This window comes from Lissotriton vulgaris, chromosome 3_1, assembly GCF_964263255.1.
Source record: "Lissotriton vulgaris chromosome 3_1, aLisVul1.2, whole genome shotgun sequence".
NCBI lineage: Eukaryota > Metazoa > Chordata > Amphibia > Caudata > Salamandridae > Lissotriton > Lissotriton vulgaris.
Window position 1 is genome coordinate 612,708,652 of NC_141689.1, and position 26,417 is coordinate 612,735,068.

General features: G+C 42.8%; 1 protein-coding gene across 1 annotated transcript in view; it reads left to right on the forward strand.

Annotated features, from left to right (window-relative positions):
• Positions 1-26,417, forward strand: part of ADGRV1 (adhesion G protein-coupled receptor V1) — a 1,865,288-nt gene that overhangs the window by 337,351 nt on the left and 1,501,520 nt on the right. Inside the window, exons 21-22 of the mRNA XM_086963519.1 lie at positions 957-1,330; positions 12,717-12,893. Of these exons, the coding sequence (XP_086819645.1) occupies positions 957-1,330; positions 12,717-12,893 (551 nt within the window). The remainder of the gene's footprint in view (positions 1-956; positions 1,331-12,716; positions 12,894-26,417) is intronic.

A 26,417-nucleotide genomic window follows, 5' to 3' on the forward strand; every position in this document is an offset into this window, starting at 1 on the left:
CTTTAGTGTAATTACATGAAACTATGGCAAAATTATGAGTTTTTAATCGAAATGAATATCCATCATTTAATACTATATTTTAATGCAAAATGCATCCTCGTGTCGGTTTTTGGCTCGAAGATACATTTAAACAAGAACACCACGAACAACAGCCGGTCACTTTCTGTTGTACCCATACCTTCATGGAAAATTTTGACCGGAAACTGCACCAATCCTGGTAAAACGTTTTACTGCGAATTGTGCATAATTATGTGAAATGGGGTCATGGCATAATCTCGGGAATTTCGTATAGTAACCGAGATGCAAAATTCTTAAATTTACACAGACTACACGAGTGTAATTTTCATTCCCTGGCTCTGTTTCATCGCGGTTAAGTTTATACAGTGCACAACTCAATTGAAGAAAAGTATTGTTATGCAATAACTCTAAAAGTGCTTTGAGCAGGAAAAATCAAATGACACATTTTCTAATCTAGTTTATGTGAGCTACGGGATTTTGGTGACATATATGCCCTATTACAATTAGCCAATAAAAATCCCCGTTTTTGCCTCCTATGGATTTACTAATACTGCAAGTCTCAGTAATTTCGAAACAGGGGGAACTATCTGGTATTATGAGTTTTGCGGTATTGGCTTGCAAACATCAGCTTTAGAGTGCTAATCTTCACATGTTTTCCACCAATATTCCACACGTAGACTACGCTTGCTTGAAGCAGATGAAATCTCCGGGTGGAATACCTTTGAGCAGCAGTGCTCTCACTGAACTCATAATTCTGACCTACTGAGCCCAATCCGAATTAACGGGCCGCTCAAAATGATTGCCTTAGAGTTGACTGGTTGTCTTTTTCATTTCAAGACCAATACATGTGTCATATATGCTATATAAACAGTGCATAGTTGTAACAGTTACAGGTGTCTAAGTAAAATGTTGGATGTCCATTCTACCTTTCATTCCAGGTCCTGGGACCGTGAGAGTTGGTGCGGGTGTTAATGGCGGTAGCAGGTATACTGGACTGATGCAAGACGTGAGACTTTATCAGCGCAAACTGACTGTAGATGAGATCAGAGAACTTCATGTCGCTCCACCAAAAAGTGACCTGCATCCAGTCTCTGGGTACTTGGAATACCGCCAGGGAGAAACTACAAAGTCATTTATAGTTTCTGCAAAAGACGACCAGGAAGCAGAAGGTGACGAGTTATTTTTCCTCAAATTGGTATCTGTGTATGGTGGAGCTCGGATTCCAGAAGAGAACACAACCGCAACATTACTGATACAAAAAAGTGACAACGCCAATGGGCTGTTTGGCTTCACAGGGTTGTGTATCCCTGAGGTGAGATATCTCTTTTATAGAAACGCAACACTCTTCAAAGTCACCAGAAACACAAAGTGTCACCCAACCATAGGTGTTCTATTTCACAAAACACACGAATGAATGATACAGTAAGTTAACATACCTATAATATATGTTCATTTTTCTCTCTGATCGTAAGGTTCTCGCCATTAATTGATATCTGAATCCCTACTGCTAATAGGACAACATAGCAATTTATCCCTTTAAATTAAACAGCAACAACTACTAGGGGCTTGATTCACAAAGAGCAATACTGGAAAGTCAGAAATATAGACATGTAGACTTACACCTACTATTTTCATATATTTGCAACTGTCGAAAAATACCAGGAGTACTTCTTGGTCGGAGTTACTGTCGCAGGTTCCCAGAATAACTCATATGCGCCACTTTTATTGAAAACTACAACAGGGCGGCATCCCAGAGAAAAAAGTTGATGTTGACACCCTGAGAAAAATTATTACAATGTACATGTAGAGTTGGCACATTACATATAAATAGAATTAAAGTGTTTCATGCTTTGGTGACATAATATAACAATCTGTGATTAACAAGATACAGTGCAATAAAATGGCACATGGGCTTTTTACATAATTTACAACTTAATCAAAACGTAACTTAAGATAATGAACCATCTAAATATATTACAATTAAGATACATATAACCTAATTGCATATGGATACAAACATATACACAAGGCACAGGGAAGATAAAAGGGTGCGAATTCAGAGTGTTAACGAATGGGCCTAATGAAAGCAGAAATACATTAAGATTTCAGAAACATTTACTTTGGAAGTGGTGCTTGCAAAAAATTACAATTTTAATATCAGCCTCCAGTTATATCAATTCTGCAATATTGACTACCAGTCTATGGTCAAGGTAAGTTATCTGGAATTAAGAACAGTACATCTATACTTCCGATATATTCTTGCCTTGTTCATATCCCCATAGCCGATACTATGAAGTAGATTTATGAGCAAGTCGTTGTTTGTGACCTTGTGACTCTTTGCTTTTTCAGGAGCCTTAGTTTATCGCCCACCAGGCACCAATAAGATCTTCCTAGAAAGCATAGGAGATATCGTGAGCGCACTCGCTCTCAGATTTGTTCATTTTACCCTGCTAGGAGACTTTAGTATTCACCTGGATGTCCAAACTGATCCTGGGACAACTCTGTTCTGAGAAAGCATGGCTACTCTTGGCCTTAAGCAGCACATACTGACCTCTACCCATAACGCCGGTCATACTCTGGATGGTATTTGCTCAAACCTTACGACCCTCTCTGTTAACGATCCAGTCAGCCTTACCTGGTCTGATCATAAACTAATTCATCTGGATATTAGGCACGAGCAGTTGAAAAAACACAAAAGCCACATACCCACCAAACAAAGCTCAAAGCCCAGGTGGAAGGATATGGCATTTCATCCTGACCTTAATCTTGTAGCCTCAGTATGCAAGCCTATACTATCAGGGACCCAACTGAAGACAACAAACGATTCACACTATAGTTATCCATCCTGAAGGATCACTTTGCTTCCCCCGGCCCTAGAAAAGAACTGCCTGTTCCCTAAAATACTCAGCCCCATGGTATACTCAAAACCTAAAAGAATTGCATAGCCACTGCAGAAAACTGGAAGTAGATGTAGACTCAATACAATCAGAAAAAAACAATTTCAAGGCTGCCCTTAAAAATGATCATCAAAATATAAAAATCGCCAAGAAATCCTATTTTATTGAAATGTTTGAACGGGCTAATTCCAATAAAAAATTATCTTTAAGATTGGGAGCTTTTTTCTAAACCCCACATTACTCAAACAAGAGATTCTCCCCTCACAACCTCTCTGTGACCACATAGCAGATTTTTTTGAGGAAAAGATCCAGCTGCTGCAAAAAGACTTTCCCCCTCCCGCTGTCCACCTCACACACACCAAAATTGTCTCTGCCAGAAACAGACCTTCCCTTCAAGTGTTCTAAAACGTTAGTCCAGATCAAACCCATCAAGCAATCCTGACTGTTAAATCCGGGTCACTTTTTGACCCCTGCCCCGCTCTGATCTTACATGCCCTGATAGACATTGTTTAACCCTACCATTATTAACATAAGAAACACCTCCTTATCCGCAGGAAAGGTTCCTAATGAGTGGAAACTTGCAGCATTCAAACCCTTGCAAAAGAAACAGTTGGCCACCCTCACAAATCCCTGTCCGATCTCTCTCCTACCCTGCCTAAGTAAGACCATGGAAAAACTGGTCAATTCACAACTTATGGCCTACCTGGAATGAGAAAATATCCTACATCCAAACCAATCTGGTTTTAGACCACAGCATCCTGCAGAATCAGCCCTGCTGTATACAGCAGAATCCCTAAAAGCTTCCCTTGACCAGGGAAAGAGCGCTGTTTTGGTCCTATTGGACCAATCAGCTGCTTTTTACACGGTCAAGCATGACATTCTCCTTGACTTCCTCGAAACCTATGCATTTACCATCTTGCCTTGGCCTGGATAAAATCTTTCCTTCAAAACCGAAGGCAAGTCATTACCCTTGGGCAATACCAGTCAGCAGAAAAGCCTCTGCTTTCCAGGGTCCCACAGGGCCCTGTGCTTTTTAATGCCCATATGGCCCCACTGATCAGCTTAATGCCGTCCTGTAATATCAAGACCATCTCACATGTGGACGACACTCAGCTGATACTGGTCCTAGACAAAAACACCACACTGGCTGAGGAAAACCTACGTCAATGTCTCCCAGCGGTCTTTCACTGGATGAAGACCAACCACTTGAGATGCAACTCAGAAAAAACTGAAATGATGCTTTTAGGAAAAGGGAATAACTTCTGCTCCAGTCGATGGTGACCGGCTGACACCGCCCCTCCCCCAAACACAGTAACGGCAGCCAGAAATCTGGGGGCCAGACTTGATTCAGCCCTGTCCTTCTACCTGCAAGCGCTATCTGTGGCTGGCACCTGCTTTCACCTGATCAAATCATTAAAAAAGGTATTCGATCTACTTCCCATTACGGTGAGGAAGACAGTTGTAACAACTTTAATCACATCCAGAACCAACTATTGCAAAAGCCTCTATGCTGGAGCTAATAAATCAATCCTACACAAACTTCAGATGGTTCACTGCAGCACGACTAGTATTAAAATGGCCTAGGAAATTATCTCCATCAGCCTCTTTGGAGGCCCTGCAATCGCTACCTGTCCATAAAAGAATCCTGTTTAAAATCCTGATATTCACTTTCAGACGCTTCCACTCCTCTGACCCTAATATCTTCAGTCCAGGTTCACCCACTATGTTCCACGCCACACTCTTAAATCCTCCAATGGAAAGCTATTAAAACCCCCAGTTTTCAGATGTATCTCAAGAGGGGGGAAATTCATTGCAGTGTTAGGAACAAAGGCCTGGAATCAACTACCTAGCAACCTCTGTCTCATTCAATTAGAAACCCTCTTTAGGAAGACCCTGAAAACCTGAATTTTCACTGCCCCAGATGCACTATGTAAAACACTCATCTAACCCTTGTATTCAAGTTCTCAAAATATTTCTGCCCGCAACTCTATCTACTATAGTGCCGCGATACTCCTCGGAGTGACAGTTGTGCTCTACAAATACTCTCTAACATAACATAACATTGATACTGTGACTTAAAATCATGGTCTAAGTTCTCTTTTGAAAGTTAATAATGAGTACTTAGACCTAAAGTTGGGGACAGAGAGCTCCATGAACACCCATAGAAAGATTGTGTCAGGATGTGTTTTTAAAACTGAGATTCTAACAGAAATGTCTCATAGATCATCAAAATACAGGGTCATCATTGGAATATTAGTCTTGCTTTCAATGGGCTAGGTGAGTTTTCTGGATTTCTCTGAGAAGTGCATTTTCACAGTGAAGTCTGAAAAACACTAATGATTGAACAACTGTTTTGAATTCTTGCTTGAGGATGTTAGGTTGATTGTCCAATAAACACATGGAAGGCGTTTTTGTTGCTTATTATTAGCAGAGCCAGTTTGGATTTTGTTGAATGTGGATCTGCTCATAAAAATATGGCTATTGTATACTTGCCTTTCTGCTCAGAGGGTAAGAAGCCTGGGTATTAATGGAATATCACCATCTGCTTAGAATCAGATTAAGTGGTGCAAGCAGTTGATAACAGAGAAGGGAGTGTCTAACTGGCAGATTAATATAGATATAGCCTGTATTTTACTAGAAGATAATATTTATTTTTTGCAATGAGATTAGAAATATTCATAGAAAGCTTTATTAGGATCTAAGTGCCAGAAGAGTTCTAATGGAGCACACACTGAGAAAGAAATTTAAAACCCACTTTCATTTAAATTAAAATGAAAGAAATAATGATCTTATATGCAGGCTAAAATTGTGAGAATCATCTCTCAATAGACGTAAGGAGCAACTATTTCAATTCATTTTACATGATTGTGATCTGATACAAATCGAGGCATGTCATAGGTGAATGGTGACAAAGACATCATTTGCAACCTAATATTATTTCAAAATGAAGTAAACAACTTTTCCAGGAGTCATGCCAGCCTTGTGTGAGGTAACACAAAAAGATAGTGACTTTTATAGAGTTCATTTAAATGAAAGCAGCAGAACAGCAAGGGATTTTCGTGTAGGCTCCCCAGACTTGGGTGAGAAAACACATATCTTTGTTGTCCGAGCATTTTGGGGTGGTGGAAAGTGTGAGCGTTGTGGTGCTCTATGGCATATTTAGCTGCAAATGCATTTTGACGGTCTGCTTTATTTGTTTGTAGCACAGTGGTACTAGAAGCCCCAGTAAGCATATTGACTATGAGCACTCAACACCCTAGATGTTGTATCAGAATATCACTGTCAGGATATTATCTGACATAAATGTTGTGTTCTAGTTAACGTTTACAAATACATCACCCCATTGGAGTTCATAATAGAAAATGTATACTGAATGAAACCATATTTTTCAACTGATATTTACAAGACAATATTTAGTCAGATATAATTTTTGCATGCAATATTCCATCATACAATCCTCTCACTACGTTGGTGAGTTAAATCTATCTGGACACTACTGCATGAATGTTAGCGATATCAACGATAAGACGCTTGACTCGCATACTGTACCACAGTCAGTTCAAGCCCATATTTGAAAAGATTAGTACATTCTGGATCACAGTCTGCAATGCAGAATCAGTCTATTTGGAAAGCTGTCGCAAAGCACATGTTTCATCTTACTGATGCGGTTTCAGCAGTGGAAATCATTGAGAATAAGATACCAACATGTATGACACAACTTCTATCTTATAAAGAAGAATAAACTTCCTCAATTAGATTGTCAACTGCACTACCCTCACTTAGTTATTTATTTGACATGTAAGCACTTTTTAAGTGCTTACATGTCACCTAATGGCAACTTCATGCCACCACGAGGGAAGAAAAACATAAAGGAATAACAAGGTACAGTGAATAATAAAGCAAAAAAAGGAATATGCATGGAAAGTATAAAGAATTGGTATGAGAAAAAAGTTTAACTTCATTACACTTGTTGAACAATGAGAATCAAGACGTAAGGAGTATTGATGGATTTAAGTGATTTAGTTGTAGTGTAGCTTGAACAAATAAGTGAACAGGAACGTTTTAAGGTCTTTCCTGAATTGCAAGTAGTGCTTTCGATTTCTCACAGAACGAGACACTTGCATTTTAATGATTAACCTTCAAATCTCAGTATTTTGGGCATGTGGTGAATGAGTTGAGAGTCTTTGGCAGATCTTAGGTTTCTTATTGCAAGGTATGGTGAGGCCAGAGGTTGAAGGTAGTTGGCACCAGATTTGTACAAATCTCTGTGTGTAATGCACAAGATCTTAAACTCTATCATGTTTTGTATCTTGCACCAAAGTAGATTCATCAGGGAAGGTGAGGTGGGTTCAGATTTCTCAAGCAAAAAACAGATTCTTGCTGCTTGATTTTGTATCCTTTATAGTTTGTCATTTGTATGAAGAGATATTCCCTTGAAGTTGATGCAGATGTATATTATATACAGAATTGTGCTGCAAGCCATCTTAGATGCTTCTGATACAAAGTACAAAACACCTAGCAAGCATAATTCCTTCACATGAGATGAACAAGAGAGGTATATTGCCAATGTTCACAGATTTCAAGCATAAGTTGGGCCACAGAAAGCCTGGGACCAGCATCCCACACTAGGCTCCCATTTCTCTTATTCCTTTGCAATTCTCTAGACTTGACTTGTCCTTTCATCTTAAACTCATTTCTCATTCTCTACCCTTTCTCTTTTGTCCATCACTTTGTTCTGAAAAACCCTGGTTCACTTTCAAATCTATCCATTCTACCTGCCCCTCACCCCATATTTCCTCTTATGCTTTCTGCAATCTTCCTTCTAGCTTCTGCTTTTCTTTCCCCCTCTTTCTGCCTCCGCCTTTGCCATTTCTGGCCCTCTCTTCTTGAACAGAATTCATCATTCTCATTGTAGGAAAGTGCCCCTTTTTGCATGGTTGGGCTCCACTTTTTGCCTGATGTGATTTCAAACTGTAAGTGCACTGGGTCCCTGCTAACCAGGTTTCCAGTGCTAGCTCTACTGTCACAGCACTCTACCACGATTGGCACAACCTCAGCTAGTCCCTAGTAAATGGTACCCCTGGTACCTAGGGCATGGGTACTGAAGATGGCTTTCTGGACCTGCAGCACTGATTGTGCCACTACAGGGCCTCCTCACCAAGGCTATGGACTGTGTCATTGCAGGCTGCATGTCTTGGTGCAGGAAAATGCAAAGAGTCGACATGGCACACAGCCCTGTGTGCCATGCCACACATACACTGTATAAGATATAGATGTCACCCCTACTGCAAGGCTTTTAGTCCTAAGTCAGGGTACACTATATCCTATGTGTGGGAATATCAGCAGGAGCAGAAATGTCCCTACAATTTCGGGTTCATTCTGTTAGGCTGTAATTTACCAGGGAAGCCATAAAGAGTACATGGGCTGGATACATTTCAACACAAGTTTCCTAGCTCCATGTTAGCGTCACTGATTTCTGAGATGTTTGGTACCAAACCTCATCTCACTAAATCCTTGCTAATGCCAGTGTTGGATGTATTAATAAATTCACACAGGAGAGGTCCCCTGAAACCTAACCAAACACTAGACATGTTTCTGACCTCATGGGGTGAGAGCCAGTACTCTCAGAGGACGGAAACAATACCTGCTCTGGGCGGTGGCATTTCACGCTGCCTCCAGGACAGCAGGAAGTTTTAAAGGCAATGCCACCTATAAAATCCAACCCGGTAACCCCCAGACTGTAGGGGAGGCCAAGGCCCCTTTCCTGCTTCACTTTTGGCAGGAGGAAAGGTGGGAAAAGTATTCAATGAGGAGGATGGTCCCCCTCTCAGCCTGCACCCCCCCCCTTGGGTGGGGAAGGCAAGGTGAACCCCTCTCCTCAAATTCCACCCACTTGAGATGGTGTGAAAACCTCCAATCAGGGCTGGGATAGTGCCTCTACCCACATGAAGTGGTCACTAGAGGGTGTAGACACCATAAGGGTAAGTAGCCCTGTGGTTACTACCTGTCTTCCCTTGTAACACCCCCAAATTCAGCATTTAGGTGGCTCCCTGAGACCTAATCACAGATTCACCAAAACAAAGAAGACCAGGACAAAAGAAGACCTACAACGCTAGAACAGAAGCCCTGCCAGAAGGACTCGACAATCGCTGCTGCTGTGTCCTCCTGAAACCTAAAAGGAATCCAAGAATCGTAGAATACCTCTGGCCTTTGAGAAATAACAGAGAAGCTTCCTTGGGTTGGAAGGTATCACTCCCCTGCACACCGCAGGCACCTAACCTGTGAAGTCTGTTTTGTCATTTTGGTGCTCCCTGATGACCTTGACGCAGTACCAAAGCAAGAAGAGGTATAACCGCTTCAGAGGGCCAGGTCTGCCTCTCCACCAAGTTTGGAGGCACCAGGATCTACCAGAGCACGGCGTACCAATACCCAGGGTACCGGACCCCCAATGGTAAAAACCAAAAAGAAGAGGCCACTCCAAACTCCCAGAGCACCAGAAGCAAGCATCCATCATTGAGACACCGAGATCAACTATCTGAGTGGCCCAGCTGTTCTGAGATCACCTCTCCAAGTTGCCTGTTCCGGACCCCGAGGACCCTAAAGATGCATGACACCCGGCTGACCTGTTCGCTCTGCACCTGGCCCCACCTTTCCCAGCACCAACTAACCGGCGCTGCTCCCATGGTCCCCAGGCCCTTACAACCTCATACCTCCAAAGAGACCCACTAGACGTACCTGTAAGTCCCCCTTTGCAATGCATTTTGAAGTGGCCCCCTTCCTCTTTGCCCACCAGTTTCAAAGACCCTCAGCACTCTGCTCCCAACCGATCCGGGAAGCTCCCGAACTTCTCCTGGAACTCCTGGAACTTTGACACTGGTCCTGATATCAACCTAAAATGAGAAGGTGAACTTCGTGAAACTATTGCCTGATTGTATACGCATTTTTGCTCTTTTCCCCATTGTTTCCTAAGGTGCATAATTGCACCCAAAAATTATATATTTTTATAACTTAAAAAAATTGTATCTCCGAAAGTGCTTACCTTAGAACTAGGTTCTTGATCTTAAAACATACATACAAATCGACTTTGTTTTCACAAATTGGTCTGTGATTTATTTTTGAGTGTCTGTGTCGTTCATAGCCTTTATGAGTACAACAAATGCTTAGCACTACCCTCTGATAAGCCTAACTGCTCATCCAGACTACCACACTTTTACCTCTGTGTACCAGTTGAGGATTCTCTGGACTCTCTGCACAGTGTACGTCCTTTTAGTACACTATATAGAGAGCCAGTTTCCTACTCTCCTATATTACATGTACACTCTTTCCTTCTCTTTCATTGAATTCCTCTCTGCCTGGGTCATTTGTTTTCTTCTTCACATGACAGTGCTTACCGGCCCTTTTTTTACTGTTACTCTTTGTTATTGTGTTCTATTGCGGTTTGATTTGTGTTGTGCACATTTCATAAAGAAGCATGAAGAAGGAAATAAACAGCTGCATATCTTTGAAAGTGCTACCAGATCCTTAAGGTGTACAATAATAAGGCTAACCATAACACACGTGCGGCCCAAGAAAAAAAAACAAATTGTAAAATCTGGATATCTACTTCTCCATGGGTATTCTAACATACAGGGTAACTGTATGATTTTTATGTGGCTCACACATCAACAACAATCGTAGAATTACATTAACACAAGTAATATCTTTTTTAACTCCACAGAGAAAATATTATGAACGTGTTTCTATGCCTCTATAAAATATGGTGCTGCTCACTCTTTTTTTACTGTGGAAGGACACCTACTCCTGCTTGTCACACGTGCAATTTTACATGTGCTTCCTGGAAGGTTTTCTACCTGCAAATTGTTAATTAGTAGAAAAATAACAATAGTTTGTGGGTATCCACTGCAACATACACTGCCAACCTTTACTGTAGTGCCCACATTCCCTATACTAAGTGCAGTTTACGACAGTAACGTTCCAAGCAATCCCAATTCTGGAAATAGGGATTTGGAATTTTCTCTCTTCAATTAACTTCATAACGTGCCTTAAATAGAAGACAAATGTACAAAAAAAAATAGTAAATGGTAGCAACGTAGCACGAAGGATTTTTACAACAATATCACTGGAAGCATAAAGAGTGTAAACTGGAGATGTCGGTGGACCTTTTGCTCTAAAACTTGAGCCTTCTGCCATATCAATACAAATGATGATGGCCACCAATGGAAATTCCCATACCTGCTTACGTGGGTCTGATAGTTGTTATTGCATTTAAAATGGCAATATACCATTTTGAGGGTAAACATTGTTTACTGCGCATGTGATACTACGCATGCCATTACAACGACTGCGTTGTTACATCGCATGCCATTACAACGCATGTCTGAACAACGACTTGCTGTAGGTGGCAGAAAGTTTTGGATTTAAAATCCAACTCCTTCCCTACTGTTGCACAGACTGGAGTTGGAATGACAAATTATACCATTCCAAAATCCAGCGCCCACCTTTACAGTAAGTCGTTGTAATGACTTGTATTGTAATGGTATGCTATGTAACAACGCGGTCGTTGTAATGTCCGCATTGTAATGTGGCCTATTCATTGATGGCCACCATGTGAATTCCCATACCTGTTCACATGGGTCTGATAGTTGTTATTGCATTTAAAATGGCAATTTACCATTTTGAGGGGAGCCACATTCATGTCTGCAGATGCATAGATAGTTAAAGATTAGGTTTTATACCTATAGCACCTTCTACTCTACACCCAGAGACAGGGATTGCAACAAGGGACCCTTACACTCAACAAGCAAATGTGTACATTTATATCTTTGGCAGTAAGGTCCACAGGGGACATGGCAAAATGCAGCTAGTGGTGGATCTATCCTTTTTCACCCTTCTCATTCTCAGCTTCTTTATACTCCACCTTACTCATGTCCTCTGAAACCCTCTTTTCTTGAATCATTTCCTCCCATCTCAATGTGCAATAAAGACATTGGTTTGGTGGCCAATGCTGACCTGGTCAATGAAGAAATCTGTCAATTATGAATCCCTGATCTCTTCTGAAATTAGTCTAGAGAATTAGGCTGTCTAAAGCTTTCATGATGTGCACACAATTAAGGAATAGGAGGGTAAAAACAAGTCTGATATAACATCCTCCCTCTCTGTGTCACAACACCAACAATCTAGCAGACTCTACTGAGACCCTTTCTTTAGCCTTCAGGTCAAGAAAGAATCCCTTTCTTTAGATAAAATGACCCGCGCCACGATTTTGTGGCATGCTTTATCATCAAGACTTATTACATCCTGATAATATCTTTCCAGGGATGGGCTCAACTGCTAAAAGAGAGTTCTTTGTGGTAAATGTAGGTATTTTAGCAGATAGCAATGATTAAAATTATCTATAGGAATAACCCCATCCTTTCTATTTTGAGTTCCTTGGACAAGATATGGTGTCTCAATTACCCTTACATCCCATTCCTCTCAACATGTTTCAGTCATGGAAAGGGTCTCAGTATGGTTCCCTAAACATTATTGGTCTTGTGATAAGGTTTTTATTAATCTGACCAAATCACTGACGGAGATTCTGAGATGTATATCAGCCAGAGAGTCCTTGTAGGGACCCCCATATTTCCCTCAGACATTTACCTGTTTCTAAAAGTGAACTGAGAAGAAGTTTACTTTAAATTGGCTATGAAATATAATATTAACAGCAGTGCAAATTTGTGATAGGTACTACCTTATTAATTAGAGCGGTCTTGTATGCAAATGTATGCAGTCATTTTTATTGTTTGTTGCTATTGCTTGCAGGTTTCTGAGGAAGGATCTACAATCTCCTGTGTGGTGGAGCGTACAAGAGGAGCCCTTGACTCAGTAATTGTGTTTTACAGCATCACTCCGATTCCTCCTGCAAATATTAATATGACTGTCACAGATTTTGCTAACAACAGTGGATCAATTGCATTTATACCATTGCAGACATCAGAGGTAAACTATGGCTTTTATGTAAGGCTGACAGTTTGTTTCTAATTAGTTAGTGGTTTCTATTTTTAATATCTGTCTTTTGTCTAAATATAAAAAAACATCATCTATTTTATAATTTGGGCATAATATATTTTTTGGGAAAAATATGTCAATATACATTTTTTTAATATGAACTTACCCTACCGAGTCCAGCGTCGCCTCCGCTCCTGGCCGGGTCCTGTTTCTGGGAATTGGAAGCATGCATCCTCCCTCCCCTAAGCGAATTGCAACGCTGCAATGGCAGCGTTGTGATTTTGTGAGAACATCGCCCAGCCGGGCTCCTGTAGGGAGGCCATTTTCTCGATGTAGGCTGCATGCAGCTTACATAGAGAAAATGTAGTGCGCATGACTGGGCTGGTGAGCCTCAGAGGGCCGACCAAACAGTCAGGACCCACAACAGTGGGCAAGTCACTCCTCCTTGACCCGCTCACCCGCCCGTCCCCAACCAGGCATAATCCCCCCCCTCACTCCCGACTCCAACCAGGCATACCCTGCTTTCTCGCTATGTTGTGTTTTAAATTTGTGGTTTTCCCTGCCCATGATTGCCTCCATTTAGTGTGTTGAATTGTGGGATTTGCAGTCCAACCTCTGTAGTTTGTCCCTCTCATTCCTTGGTGACAAATCTGTTTTCCCTCCAAATTTCTCCTTTGCTCTGTGCTTAGACCTGTGTGCTAAAACAGTGCACCCCAGCCACCATTTTGTGTTCACAAGCTAGTGAGGCCAGCCCCCCTGCCTTCCTCCCCAGCAACAGGAAGTGGAAGTGGCTATTTGGGGCTTCTGGTGTAGTTGGTTGTTGGACTGGTTGTGGGACTGGGAGTGGGGTTGGGCTTCTGTTGGAGGTGGGGACTGGGGCTACCTGTGCCATTGGCTGCTTGGACTTGGGTTGGGACTACTGGTGGGGCTAGGGCCTTTGTTGGATGTAGAGGTCAGGGTTTTTGGACTCGTTGGGTGCTTGGATTGGGGCTGGGATTGGCTGTGGGGTCCTGGTCTCCTGTTGGTTCTGGATTTTAGGGCTGGTGTTGTGATTGGATGGTGTTGGGGCTAGGGTTCCCATTGGCTGAAGGGGTCCCCTGATTACTAGGGCTGGAGCTTCAGATGTCTTGACCATATGGCACCCAGGGAAGTGTGGGTGAGAAGAGGGTCAGTCCACCACTCCTCAGAGATTATGTGCAAAATTGTTATAGCCTCTTGCATGTTGTATAACATCGCCAGGCAACTGCGCTTAGATTTAGACATGACGCCTGAACTACGTTCCAACCAGTTTTCTGGGGTTGGACACAGATCATAGGTCAACTTTTGCTGGTGCACGATGGGTAAAAAGTGACTTTTTCCCCAGAGTTTTTCATAGCGTGAACTTGGCCCGAAGGTATCAGAGCGCTTTACATGAGCACCAGTTGCGTTACAGACGGACACATTCATTTTTTGTTAGGCACGGTTTCTCCTTGAGCTGCTAGTTTGGTTATTGCGTCTAAAAAGCAATTGATTACTTCCTACACACAAACATAAGAGAGGCAAAAATGAAAAAAGAGCAATATATATTGTTGTTGTTGATAACTTTTATTTCGGTCGAAAGACCATAAAAAGTGCATATAAAATACATCAGCACAGACAATAAAACAATAAATAATCATAAAATGTTAAAAAGAGGATTAAACTAAGAGTTATAATGATACAAGACATTAAGCAAAATTGTGTATACAACAATCAAGTTAAAAAGGTATATCTCCTGCGCCACATATCAAATAAATAACGAGAGACTGCAAACACAATTGGTGGATGTGTATCATATATCAGTATCCTACAGGCCTGTGTAAAGTGCAAAAGTCCCAGGTTCTTGCAAATGGGTGTTAGCCAGCGTTTTCTAATTGCAGAATAGGCAGGGCAGAAAAACAGTACATGGGTTACATTCTCAGTTTTATAGCTGCAAGCTGGGAAAACTTCATTATTAGGATTTGACCATTTAGATGTAAAAGACCTAACTGGAAGAGTGCCATGCCTTAACTGAAGATACAGCTTTCGGGCAACTGGGGGTTCGATTAAGTCCATAAATTCCTTGACTTTAGGTTCTGGTTTAACTAGGAGGAATTCAGATGTCAGCTTACCCAGCGATGCAGAGCTCATTAATATTTGATAGTTTGACGTACGTATCTGAGAAAGAAGTTCATTCTTGGATATCCCGAGGCAGAAAATCTCAGGAGTTTCCCATAGTTCAGGAAAACCTAAACGGATACTAACAGCTCTTATATGCTGAAGCCAAGGGATCTTTTTGTTTTTAAGAAGAGGCAAAATCTCAGAAAATTCTGCTCTGTACGCATCCAGTTCAGGGACTCACCACAAACTCTTCCAGTACATAATTGGTCTAGCACTGGTGATCTCTTCTATTGGCAGCATGCCAAGGTCGAATCTAAGAGGGATCAATGGCGTGCTAGGTGGTAACCCAACTAAATTTCTAACGAAAGACTGCTACACCCTTTTAAGATTCGTTATCTGCTTGTGCCCCCAAAGTTCAGCCCCATAGGTCGCTGCCGGCCTAGCCTCCCGGCAATATATCTCTAGGGCTGAGGACGCCGGCCTGAAAGTAGATACCCTGGAAACCTTGCTGATGCCCCCCACTAGCTGGGATAACTTGAGTGTGGATTTGGCGAGCTGCATATTCCAACCAAAATTCTCAGTTAACGTGACACCCAAATAAACAAATGTTGTAACCCTTTCAATGGGAGTACCATGTAAATCAGGATTTGGGCGTACGCGCTTTGGAGGGTTAAAAATCAGCAATATATGACTATATCAAGCTTATTCCGTTGTACACAACAATGTAGAACTTATAGAGAAGAGTTCTCTGTGGTTAGTATAATGCATCAACTGGTGTTTTTATTTTTATACAAATGAAGAAATAATATTTTTTCAAGATTGCCTGACCAAGACCAAAGTTCATTAAATACAAAATCCGTTGTCTCACCAGAATGTCTTTTGAAATCCCGGCATACACAAGGATTCCATCAACGTTTCGTCCCACCAATAGAAAGTGTGAGTAGTGCATCAAAAAGGGTTCTTTTATCAGGACAGAAAATGGGAACACCCTGCATATCAGAAAAACATGATTCAACATCTCCTGTGTGCGAGAGGAATATAATACCGAAGATATATGTAAAAACGACTCATCAGTTCATCATTATGAAACTATGTACATGTATTTATATAGCGCAAATCGCCCACAACGCAGGCATCTATGCACTTGCTTAGGGAACCCGTCCTGGTATTCCCCTGTGAGATACCCCAGCAGGGTATCCACAAGGTGAAAGCCAGGCATCCCGCCGCGAGGGGCCGTTGTGGAGATTAAGCAAGCTATTGCCCAGAGTCGCAGAGTGTGAACCCGTGAGTCGAGTAGGCACTGGAGCGAGAATTATCGAGTCCGTGGAATTATTGAGCCCAACCCCCGTCGGGGCGGGGAATTGAACCGTGGTCCCGGGCCGATCTCAGCTTCCAGGTCTGCCGCCTCTAACCCCTGAGCCACACTTCTCCAACATTAGGAGAATATTTATCATTAAGTCACACAGCACAGCAATCCACCTTGTGCTTGACCAGGTGATCTTGCTAAAATATTGATTTTTCTTCTTTTTGTATCATACACCAGTTGATGCACTGCACGAGCACTTTTGCACTAACCACAGAGAACTCTTCTTTATAAATTCTACATTGTTGTGTACAACTGAATATGTTTGATCTAGTCATAAATTGTTTTTTTTTTCATTTTTACCACTTCTGTGTTTGTGTGTAGGAAGAAATCAATTGCTTTTTAGACATATACAAAGTTAATCCAACAGAACCATTTCTTGTGTAATATAATTTGCTGTCCAGGCTGTTACGAACACATGGTTATCCCATAGTTGATAGCAGTTTCATTACATATCACAGTGTTGAGCAAGATTCTGTCAGTGAAGAATGGTAGACTAGTACATGTATAAGATCATTATACATCCGTCTTGCACTACCATAATGTCACATTAAAACTACCATGTCTCAATGTAATGTGCATTTATTGACATATCAGTCTCTGAGCCACTCACTAACTTATTCATAGATTACATTATTAAAATAGACGTAATTAACCTACAATAACATTTGCAAGTGAAATCATGTAGTTAACGTATTCAAAACATGTACTGACTGGATTCTCATGAACAGGCAATATAGCAGGCAAGTATGCAAGGTGAAGAGGATATGTTCCTGAAGGAGATTGCTATGATTATTGGGTTAACCTGTAGGAACACTATTTGCCATCTACATCCTGGAAAACATTGCTTATAAGTGCCTCCTCTTGTCCTGCCACTTCTTCTTTAAATCCCCCACTGTGTGTGCTGCCACAGCCATTGCATTGACAGAATCTACTTACTCCTGCCAGGCGACTGCCTTCTCCGCTCCACAGCAGGTGTGCGGATGCAGAACTTGTAGTTACCTGTAAGTAAAATTAACAAAGGTAACATTATGGTCTGCATCCTCTTCAGCAGTTCATTTGCCTCTTGAGTGGGGGTGACCATATTCTAGAGGTTGAGGCTGTAATATGTAGTATCCTGAAATTCATGCATCTCAAGGGGAAGAAGGCAAAGCTTAGTGTGTGGACTGTGCTTGCTAGATTAAAATGATCTAAGTGTGTGTGACTAAGTTCAGGAGAATGTTTCTTTATACCTTTCTATTCAGAGTATTCCATATTAGAGTAGGGAATCACCTCCACTAAGCAGAAGTTCACCTAAAAGCATAGATATGAAATTTGTTGTAAGAACGTGCACTTGTTCATATAAGGGAATTGGGACTCATAAATCCTAATACTAGGTGGAGTGTCCCCCTGGATTTGGTGAAAACCATCAAGGCAGAGATCTTTATAGAACATCTATATATCTGTTGATCTATACCTGTAGTTAGTCCCTTTGGTTTATTTTTTCTTTGTTTACTTCTCAAGAAGGAATATGTGTTTCTCTGAGGAGTAACTCCTGGCCATACAGCCTTCTCATTATCGCCCTGCTTATGATTGCTTCATGCCTTTAACAGGTGTAAATGGCAGCATTAAGGGTGCAAATGTACCCACCAAAGGTTCATGTACAACCACATATTAAACATTAGTGGGTGATCAGCTACTTTTGTAAGTGGCCTTGCCTGGAACACCCTGATACTAGCAAGATTTTAAGTATGTTTGTAAATCCAGTTACAAGTGTGCACTCATATGTTGTGAATCAGTAGCCCTATTTACACTAATGCATTATTCTGTTTTATTGTTTATATTGCAAACACAGTTAAGGGTGCCTTTCTTAATGCTCATCTACCACGCGGCCGGCATTAATTGCGTGCGGGGGGCATGCGAGGGGGGGGAGGGAGGAGATTTAATAAAATAATAAAGAACAAAACTTACCTGTCCTCCGGTCGGCTCTCGCCTTTTCTCAGCGCCAGTCCTGCTCGGCGCCTGCTCATGCTCCCCTGCCTCCGGCAGGAACAGGAAGTAGGCAGCCTCCCTCTCCTAAGCCAATCACAGTGCTGCAATGGTAGTGTTGTGATTGGAGGGGACCCCATTTGTTCCCTGTAGGTCGCATTGCAGCCTGCATGGAGAAAGGGCTGAATGCGCATGACTAGTTTGGGCGGCCCCAGTTGTTGCGCCCTCAGGAGTGGGCACATCACTCCTCCCCCGCTCTCCTAGCAGCCCAGAACCAACCAAACCCTTCTGTTCTGCTTTCTCGCAGTGCGAGAAGCAGAAACATAAAATGGTAGTTATTACCATTTTATGTTTCTGCTTCTCGCACTGCGAGAAAGCAGTGAGAGGATGCTCCTCTGCCCTAGTGGAGGAGCCGCCCCTGTACAACAGTCTTATTTTTTTAATGTAATATATAATTTGCCAGTCTGGGTTGTCATTGTATTATTTATCAACCTTTTATGGTGGATTGTGTACTTATCTTGTGAATCATCCCTTATGAAGAGGATTGTGCTTATTAATTTATGAGGTGTTTAGCCTTGATGACTATGAGTAGTCATCGCCATGAGGGTTCTGTTTCAAAGCCTATCTGTGTGATCTATAAAAACAATCACATCCGTGAATAACTGACTTAATGAAAAATCTGCCAGAGCTTATGCAGACGGAATTCACACTATGCCTTTAAGCAGTAGTGTGTTTCTGCATATGCAAGCTGACACTGGGATGTCCTGACAAATATCCTTGCATAGCCTCAACATAGCTATTTTTTGCACGCGGCAAATATTCCTCCACCCATGTAGATTTGTGTAACCTTTCAGAGATTACAGCATCAAGTTATCAATTAGTGGTTTACACAGACTATCCCTTCTCAGAGCTTGGTAACACCGAAGGGAGCATCAGAATGTCATTGCTTTTGCTGTTAAAGTTTCTGGATATAGCCCAATTGTGATCTAACTCAAAGAAATTAGGGATTTATTACGATGGCTATCAGAAACATCCCTTTTTCTACAGCGGCTTGTGCTGCGGACCGGAAAAGGGCTGCAGCCCAAGCCACAATAGAAAAAGGGATGTTTTTAAATATCCATGCACTGTGTTCAAGGCACCATGTGGTGCCTGGCACATAGTGCATGAATGCTTGGGCGGGCACCACATGTGTCCCCCTGGCCACATAGCGGAGTCCCTCAGGAGATGGAGGCCCTGCTACGGGCGCCCAAAGTTGCTTTCTGACAGCTTTTCCATGGCGGAGGCACTGCCATGGAAAGTTTGTGGGACATGGACATTGTATTCCCTATGGCGGTGCCTGTAAAGGTACCGTCTACTTTGTAGGGATTGCAGTCTGACCAACCCCCGACGGCTCCTTGAGCCTGTCGGAAATCGTCGGTCTATCCCTCCAACCGCTGAGGTCCAACCAATCGCATCTAATGGGGCGGTCAGACAGCTATCCTGGATGTCGTGGGAACGCCACCACGCGGCCTGTGAGGGCCATATGCGGTGCCCTGACACAAAAGCTCTCTGGTCATACATTCAAGTTATAGATGTATTTTTGTCACCATAAAATAGGTCTTTGCACGTATTAACTTTTGTTGCTGAGAGAGCGCAATTTGAATAAAACGTATATCCGAGTCATATTTACAAGCATATCGTATAAACGTAGGAATGAAATGTATATCGAACGTGAAGTTGACGCTTATAGTCTGTATTCACTTTAGAATGCATTAGATTTAGAAGGCCCGTATACGTAGTGGGCTAATGTAGAAATGTGTAGAAATGCTCACGAACAGAAGAACGTGTAAAGTAGAATTCATGTACATGTGTAACTTTAAATGCAGAAACGGCGAGAAACGTAACATGGAGAAATGTGCAGAGAGCATATATATAACGATGTAACAAATGAGAATATAAAATTATATTCTACGTAATTTGTATTCTATGTAAAATGTATTCACATATAAGCAAAGGGATTTGCTAAATGCGATCATATATAAATGTATGTTAAAGGTTATACTGTGTAGAGAAAGTCGTAGGAATGTTAGAAGAGTTTTAGGTCATTTGTGATTATAACCTGACTGACCAAGGGTTCGCAGGAGTGTAGTCCGCTGTTGGTAATTTAGTGGGCTCACAGGAGTCGTGAATAGCCTTCACTTGAATGTGCGAGCCAAAGAGTCTAGTTCTTGTTAGATTTAAGGTGACAATGCTGGACGAAGTTTATTGCCTAAACGTGAGAGGAGACGTTTGGAATTTGAGTCTTGTTTTGAAATGACCATTCACAAGACCAAGAAAGGTTATGTATATAGTCGTAAAGAGTAAAGTTCTGATAAGGTGATAGATTTTGCTCCGAAAGTGTCAAAGGTAAAGTCAAATGAAGTCACCAGCGAGAAGACGAAGATGGCGTCTAAGGAGAAAGGTCAACTTAACGGACGACGCGAAGAGACGAAGCCATGGAAAGAGCTAGAAAATGACATCATGGGGGAAAGTCCGTGGTGGGCGTCGAAGGGGCGTTCCACCCACACTGTGATTGTGTATTTTAGGAACAGCACCCCGGGGAGAAGAGAGAGCGAAGGCGCAGATGGCCTGAGAGTTAGGAGCGAGCGCTGAGAGAGATCAGAGCGCAAGAGAGCAGTAGGCCGAGGACCCTTAGAGATCGGATGGGTAGGCAGAGAGGGTACTGCTTCTTAAACTTTAGTTACCTTTAGAGGCTAAGAGAGTTTGAACTTCTTAGGGAGTCAAACTGCTGACACCTTTTTAGGGTACTAGAAACTTGCGAAGTAGGGATGTCACTTAGTATAGAGTAGGGACAGATTTAACTTGTATTTCTTTTCTTTTAGATGACGCAACGGAACCACATCATATCTATGCTTTTTAATTTGATGATTCTGGAACTGACTTTAATTGTATTCGTTTGTAGATTGAGGTTCTTTAGGGAATATATGTTCCTTCTAGTTCCTGTATATTAGCTGAATCTTATCCTGAGAGGATTGTAATTGCAACTTTTCTTAATTTTATATTAAAACTTTTAAACTTCATCAGTTGTAAGTGGTTCTTCAGAGTTGCGTCAGTTTATGGGGTTTATCTAACCTATGCAGGGGTTGTCTTTTACTCAATGACAGATAACAACCGATCCAAAATTGACGAATGAGATAAGTTATCAAATTGATCATAAAAGATATTAAAATCTCATTCCCCGCAGTTGGTAGCAGAGAAAGATGGTTTTCTTCTTGAGGAAGACAACCTAGGTCAGGTTTAGATTACCCCAAGGTCCCTAGTCATCGACGACCAGAAGAAGAATCCCTGCCGAAGAAGGTGCTGACGGTGCGTCGAGAGAAAAGCAGCAGAGTCGGTCGAGAGTGAGTATAAGGGTCATGCGTTGTAAGATTGCGGTGTTTTATGTTGTTCCTGTGTTGTAATGTCAAGCGGAGATGAATGCCTGTAGTGTGATTGAGGGAAGGTTGTGAGCGCGCGCAACCGGATAAAATCTTATGTCCAGAGAGGGCTTAAGTGGTTCGGGTGTATCGAACACCCAGAGTAATTTGTCTACCATTTAAAGGGTGTCATGAGGTACCATTGATCGCCCGCAGACCGATGATAGGGGGAGCGTTTGAGTGAGTGTATGAGTAACGCACGCTGGTCGTACGTTTACTGTGTGTAAGTAACCTATCAGTTGAGGCAAGCGTCTGACCGTCAGAGGGAAGACGTTTCGCCAGTTGAGGTAGCAATTACAGTTAGACTGTGGCCGTACAGTCAGAGAAAAGTGATCGCTTGGACGGAAGTAGTCATTTTTCGGCGTATGAATGAAACGCATGCAAGACCGCGAGACGAGTTGAGAAAGGAGGGGAACTGCTGCAGAGGGGACAAGTGACGTCAGCGTAGAGCCGCGCTGAGATTGGTCGGTTGGCATAGAACCGCGTTGGGATAGGCTGATTAGCGAGAGTCGCACAGGGATTGGTGGTTTGTCATCGGGACGTAAATAAGGGAGAGAATTAATAAGGAAAATCGTAGATTATCAAAAATGAAGTGCTTTAAGAGTTTAAGGGCAATCTTTAAGAGAAATAGAAGAAACTTATATGCTGGAGAAGAAGCTCCACCAGAAGGCACACCAGCTTATCATATGGCAGTAAATGTAGGCTTACACTCGATAATGTGGATCTCCGAGTGGAATAGGCTAACAGAGGGGAATAAGGAACTGACGTTTCCGAGATTTGGAACATTTAAGCTAGAAGTGTTGAACCAACTGAAAGCAGTAATGCTTGCAGCGAGACCTCTACCAAGGCCAACACAGTTCGAAGCACTTAGTGCATGGTTTAGAGCAGCACACGAGAGGAATTTAAAGAGGCGCCAAGAAAGAGTGAGACGATCAGTAAAGGCAGTGCAGGATGCGAAATGGGATGAGGAAGCTAAGAAGTGGAGAGTGCAAAAGATAGAAGCAGACAAACTGTTTACCATGATAGAAGCTACGGGAGAAAAGAAACCTCTGGAAGAAGATGAGGATAGCGAGACAGAGGAGGATCTGATAGAGAGGCTATTAACAGATAGACCACCTCCGTACAACAGCGAAGTCGCAAGCCCCGTACTACAGCAAGAGGACGGAGCTAGATGGGGGGAATATAAATCGATCCCAGTAGCAGAGTGGGATACCAAGAAAGATGAGGAAGTACTTCAATCTAGTTCCAAACAGAGAGTAGTAGGAAGATTCGTGGTCCAGAAGGTGCCAGAAACACAGCATGCAAGGTCGTATCAAATGCCAGATGCTTTGCAAGTACCTGTTACCATAGGCCCTATAGTGTCAATCTATAACCCAGAGGGGGTCCAGCAGGAGGAACAGGCAAGATGGGACAGGGAAAGGGCAGAGATGGAGAGTAGGAATAATACGATGAATCCTCAGAGGCAGATACTAGCACCAGTGAGTCGGAGTACCCCATTAGATTCCGCAACGGGTCCCTGAACAAGGGGGTCAAAGAGGATCGATGGATTTGAGGGGACCGAAACCAAAATCCTATAAGGAATTAAGAGAATATCTGAAAGAATGGGATACTGCCGAAGAGGCTCGGAATAAAAGTTTGGAAACAGGAGCAGAGTGGAGAGACCAGGATAACAAGATCCTCTCTCATTGTGGAGCTGGCGAAAGCAGCCCGGAGTGGGAGAGAGGGAGTCAAGGAAGCAGGGGAGATACTTGCCCTACTACCAGTGGCAATAGGCAAATGTGCAACGACAGGAGTGCAGGGTGTGGGGAAGTGCCTCGCGTCACCTTTAGTGAGGGAGAACGAAGGACGCAGGAGTACCGAAACACTTTCAGATGCACACACCATACCCCGGATGAAAATGTGCAACATTGGAATCACGGGAACATGGAGAGTCGTGAAACGTCTCGACATGCCTCCGGTGATTACGGACGGAATCACGGGAACATGGAGAGTCGCGAAGGGTCTCGCCATGCGTCCGGTGATCAAGAACGAAGTCATGAGAATATAGGGAGTCGCGAAACGTCTCGCCATACATCCGGTGATCACGAACGAGATCGCGGGAGCATGGAGAGCCATGAAGGACCTTATCGTTTGTTGAGCGACACCAGACAGCAAGTGAGTTACAGTGGTTTAGAACAGCACGGAGGATCCTATCTCGTATCTGGAGAAACCGAGCCGAAAAGACGGAATGTAGGGTTGAGGGATGGAGCAATGTTCCACCACACCCCAAGGGAAGATGGAAAAGCTTGGGATCTAGAGAGATGGGAACAAAGAGATAGAAGAAAAACTCCTCATAACTCACCTGTGCTTAGGCGTAGGGCGCATAGTGGAGGTGAGAGGGATGTAAGAGAACAACCTAGGTCTGACGTACTGAGAGCTGAAATAAAAGCAAGACGCATAGATGTAATGAGTTTGAAATCAGACTTGGACGAAATAATTGACGGCACAGTGGCAATAGAAAGGTTAGAGTTGTACGATCCAGATGAAATACTGTTTTTATCTAAGGATGTTACTCGAAAAGCAAGGTCAGCTCATGAAAAGTTATCTGAATTAGCAGAAAAGTATATGATAGACATGTCACAAACAAAAGCCTTACAGGCCAACCATAGGCTGAATTGCACGGATCGGGATCTAGATGAGCGTAGAACGATTGGGCTAAGAGTACACATAAGGGAACTAATCATGTGTATTAGAATATGGAGAGATCTGGATAGATGGGAGGAAAAATGGTCCAAGAGGGGATCTGTCAGACGGAGTACACTTGTGAAGTCCCAGGATACAGACCTAATGCGAATGGAAGCTTTCCCTTTGCGAGAAATCGCGAACGGAAACTACGTTCATGTACCCTGGAGTAGGGGGGATTTAGCGGCATTCACTAATTCTTTCCCGAAGCTTAGAGAGAACCCCGTGGAGTGGTACAAGCAGGTAGAGAGATTCGTGAAAATCTCTAAGGTACTGTGGATCGATTTGAACACTTTGTTCGATATCGTGGTACCCGGAGATTTGTGGACGGCATGCAAACTTAGTATTGAATGGCCCACTTGTGAGCCTCCGAGAGATACCCAGACAAACGGTCCATCAGACAGAGTCATGGAAAAATACGAGAGAGTAATAACATGGCTAAAAGAGAAAGTGCCGGTGCAGGACATAGACTGGGTTAAGATAGATCGAACAACTCAGGAGCCCAAAGAGACCGTTCACGAGTACTATGAGAGATTACTAAAAGCATTTAAACAGTACAGTGGATTGGACGTAATGGATCCTAAAGACATAGGACAGTTTGTGTCGAAGTTTGTTCTCGGATTGAGACCAGACATAAGCCTGATGATTCAACAGCATTTGATCTGTTGGCAAAACAAACCTTTAGATGAGATTCTGAGGTATGCAAGATACTGTAGCGATGAGATAGATTCAAAGGCAAAGAAGCTTAAGGAAAAGCTGATGTTGGTACAGATGCAAGCAGCTGGAAAGGGTGGACAGCGGCAGCAGGGAACAGGAATGCCAGTAAAGAAACAGAATAACCAGAGCAGAGATGAGGAAGAAAGACCGAGACCGAGAATAGATATCGCAACACTGAAAAGGACAACCAGGTGTCATCAGTGTAACGAGGTGGGACATTGGAGACGCGAGTGTCCTTACAACGTTGAAACAGGGGAATTAGAACAGGAGGAGGAAGAGGTACAGAACAACGTGGTTAAGGGAGCAACAGTCCCGAAGGGAAAGTTTATCAAAGGGGGGACTCAGACTCCTCGAGCCCCGTTCCCTCAACCGCCTCGCATTGCAAATGGAGGGAAAACCTATAGACAAATGCCATTGTTCGTAGGAGGAGAAGAATGCTACTACGTTGATCCTCTTACAGGGCAACGAGTGAATAGGGAAGAAGACTGTACTTTAGGAGCAGCCCTGGAAGTAGATCAGAGAGGACCATACGTAGAGGCTGAAGTAGCTGGATGTCCTACGACCTTTTTGGTGGATACGGGAGCCACTAGATCCACGTTGAGATCAGCGGTAGTCCCAGGTCTGCCGATATCAGGAGAGATGATTCAGGTGGTAGGAGTCGCAAACAAGAGGATGACGAATCCTCTGACAGAACCAGTGTCAGTGAAGATAGGGAATTACAGTGACGAACATCAGTTTGTGATCTGTGATTCTAGCCCGGTGTGTTTACTAGGAAGAGATCTGTTGTGTAAACTGAATTGCACAATACATTGCACACCTGAAGGAGTAGAAGTGCAGACCAACGATGAAGATGCCGATTTTAAAGTTGTAAACTCGCAGGAATGCGTGGAACTATATCCTACCTTAACAGTGGAGGAACTTCCACAGGACTTGAGGGAGAAAGTGTCAGCTGAAATCTTGAAAGTCTAGTGCTGCCCAAGAACTCAGTTCTGGTCCAGTACATAGACGACCTCCTAGTTGCGTCAGAAACTGAGGAAGCTTGCAGAGTAGACACCATCACCTTGTTAAATCATTTGGCCGAGAATGGGCATAAGGTGTCTCCAAGTAAATTGCAATATTGTCTTACTGAAGTGCAATACTTGGGCCACAGGATTGAAAAGGGGAAACGGAAGG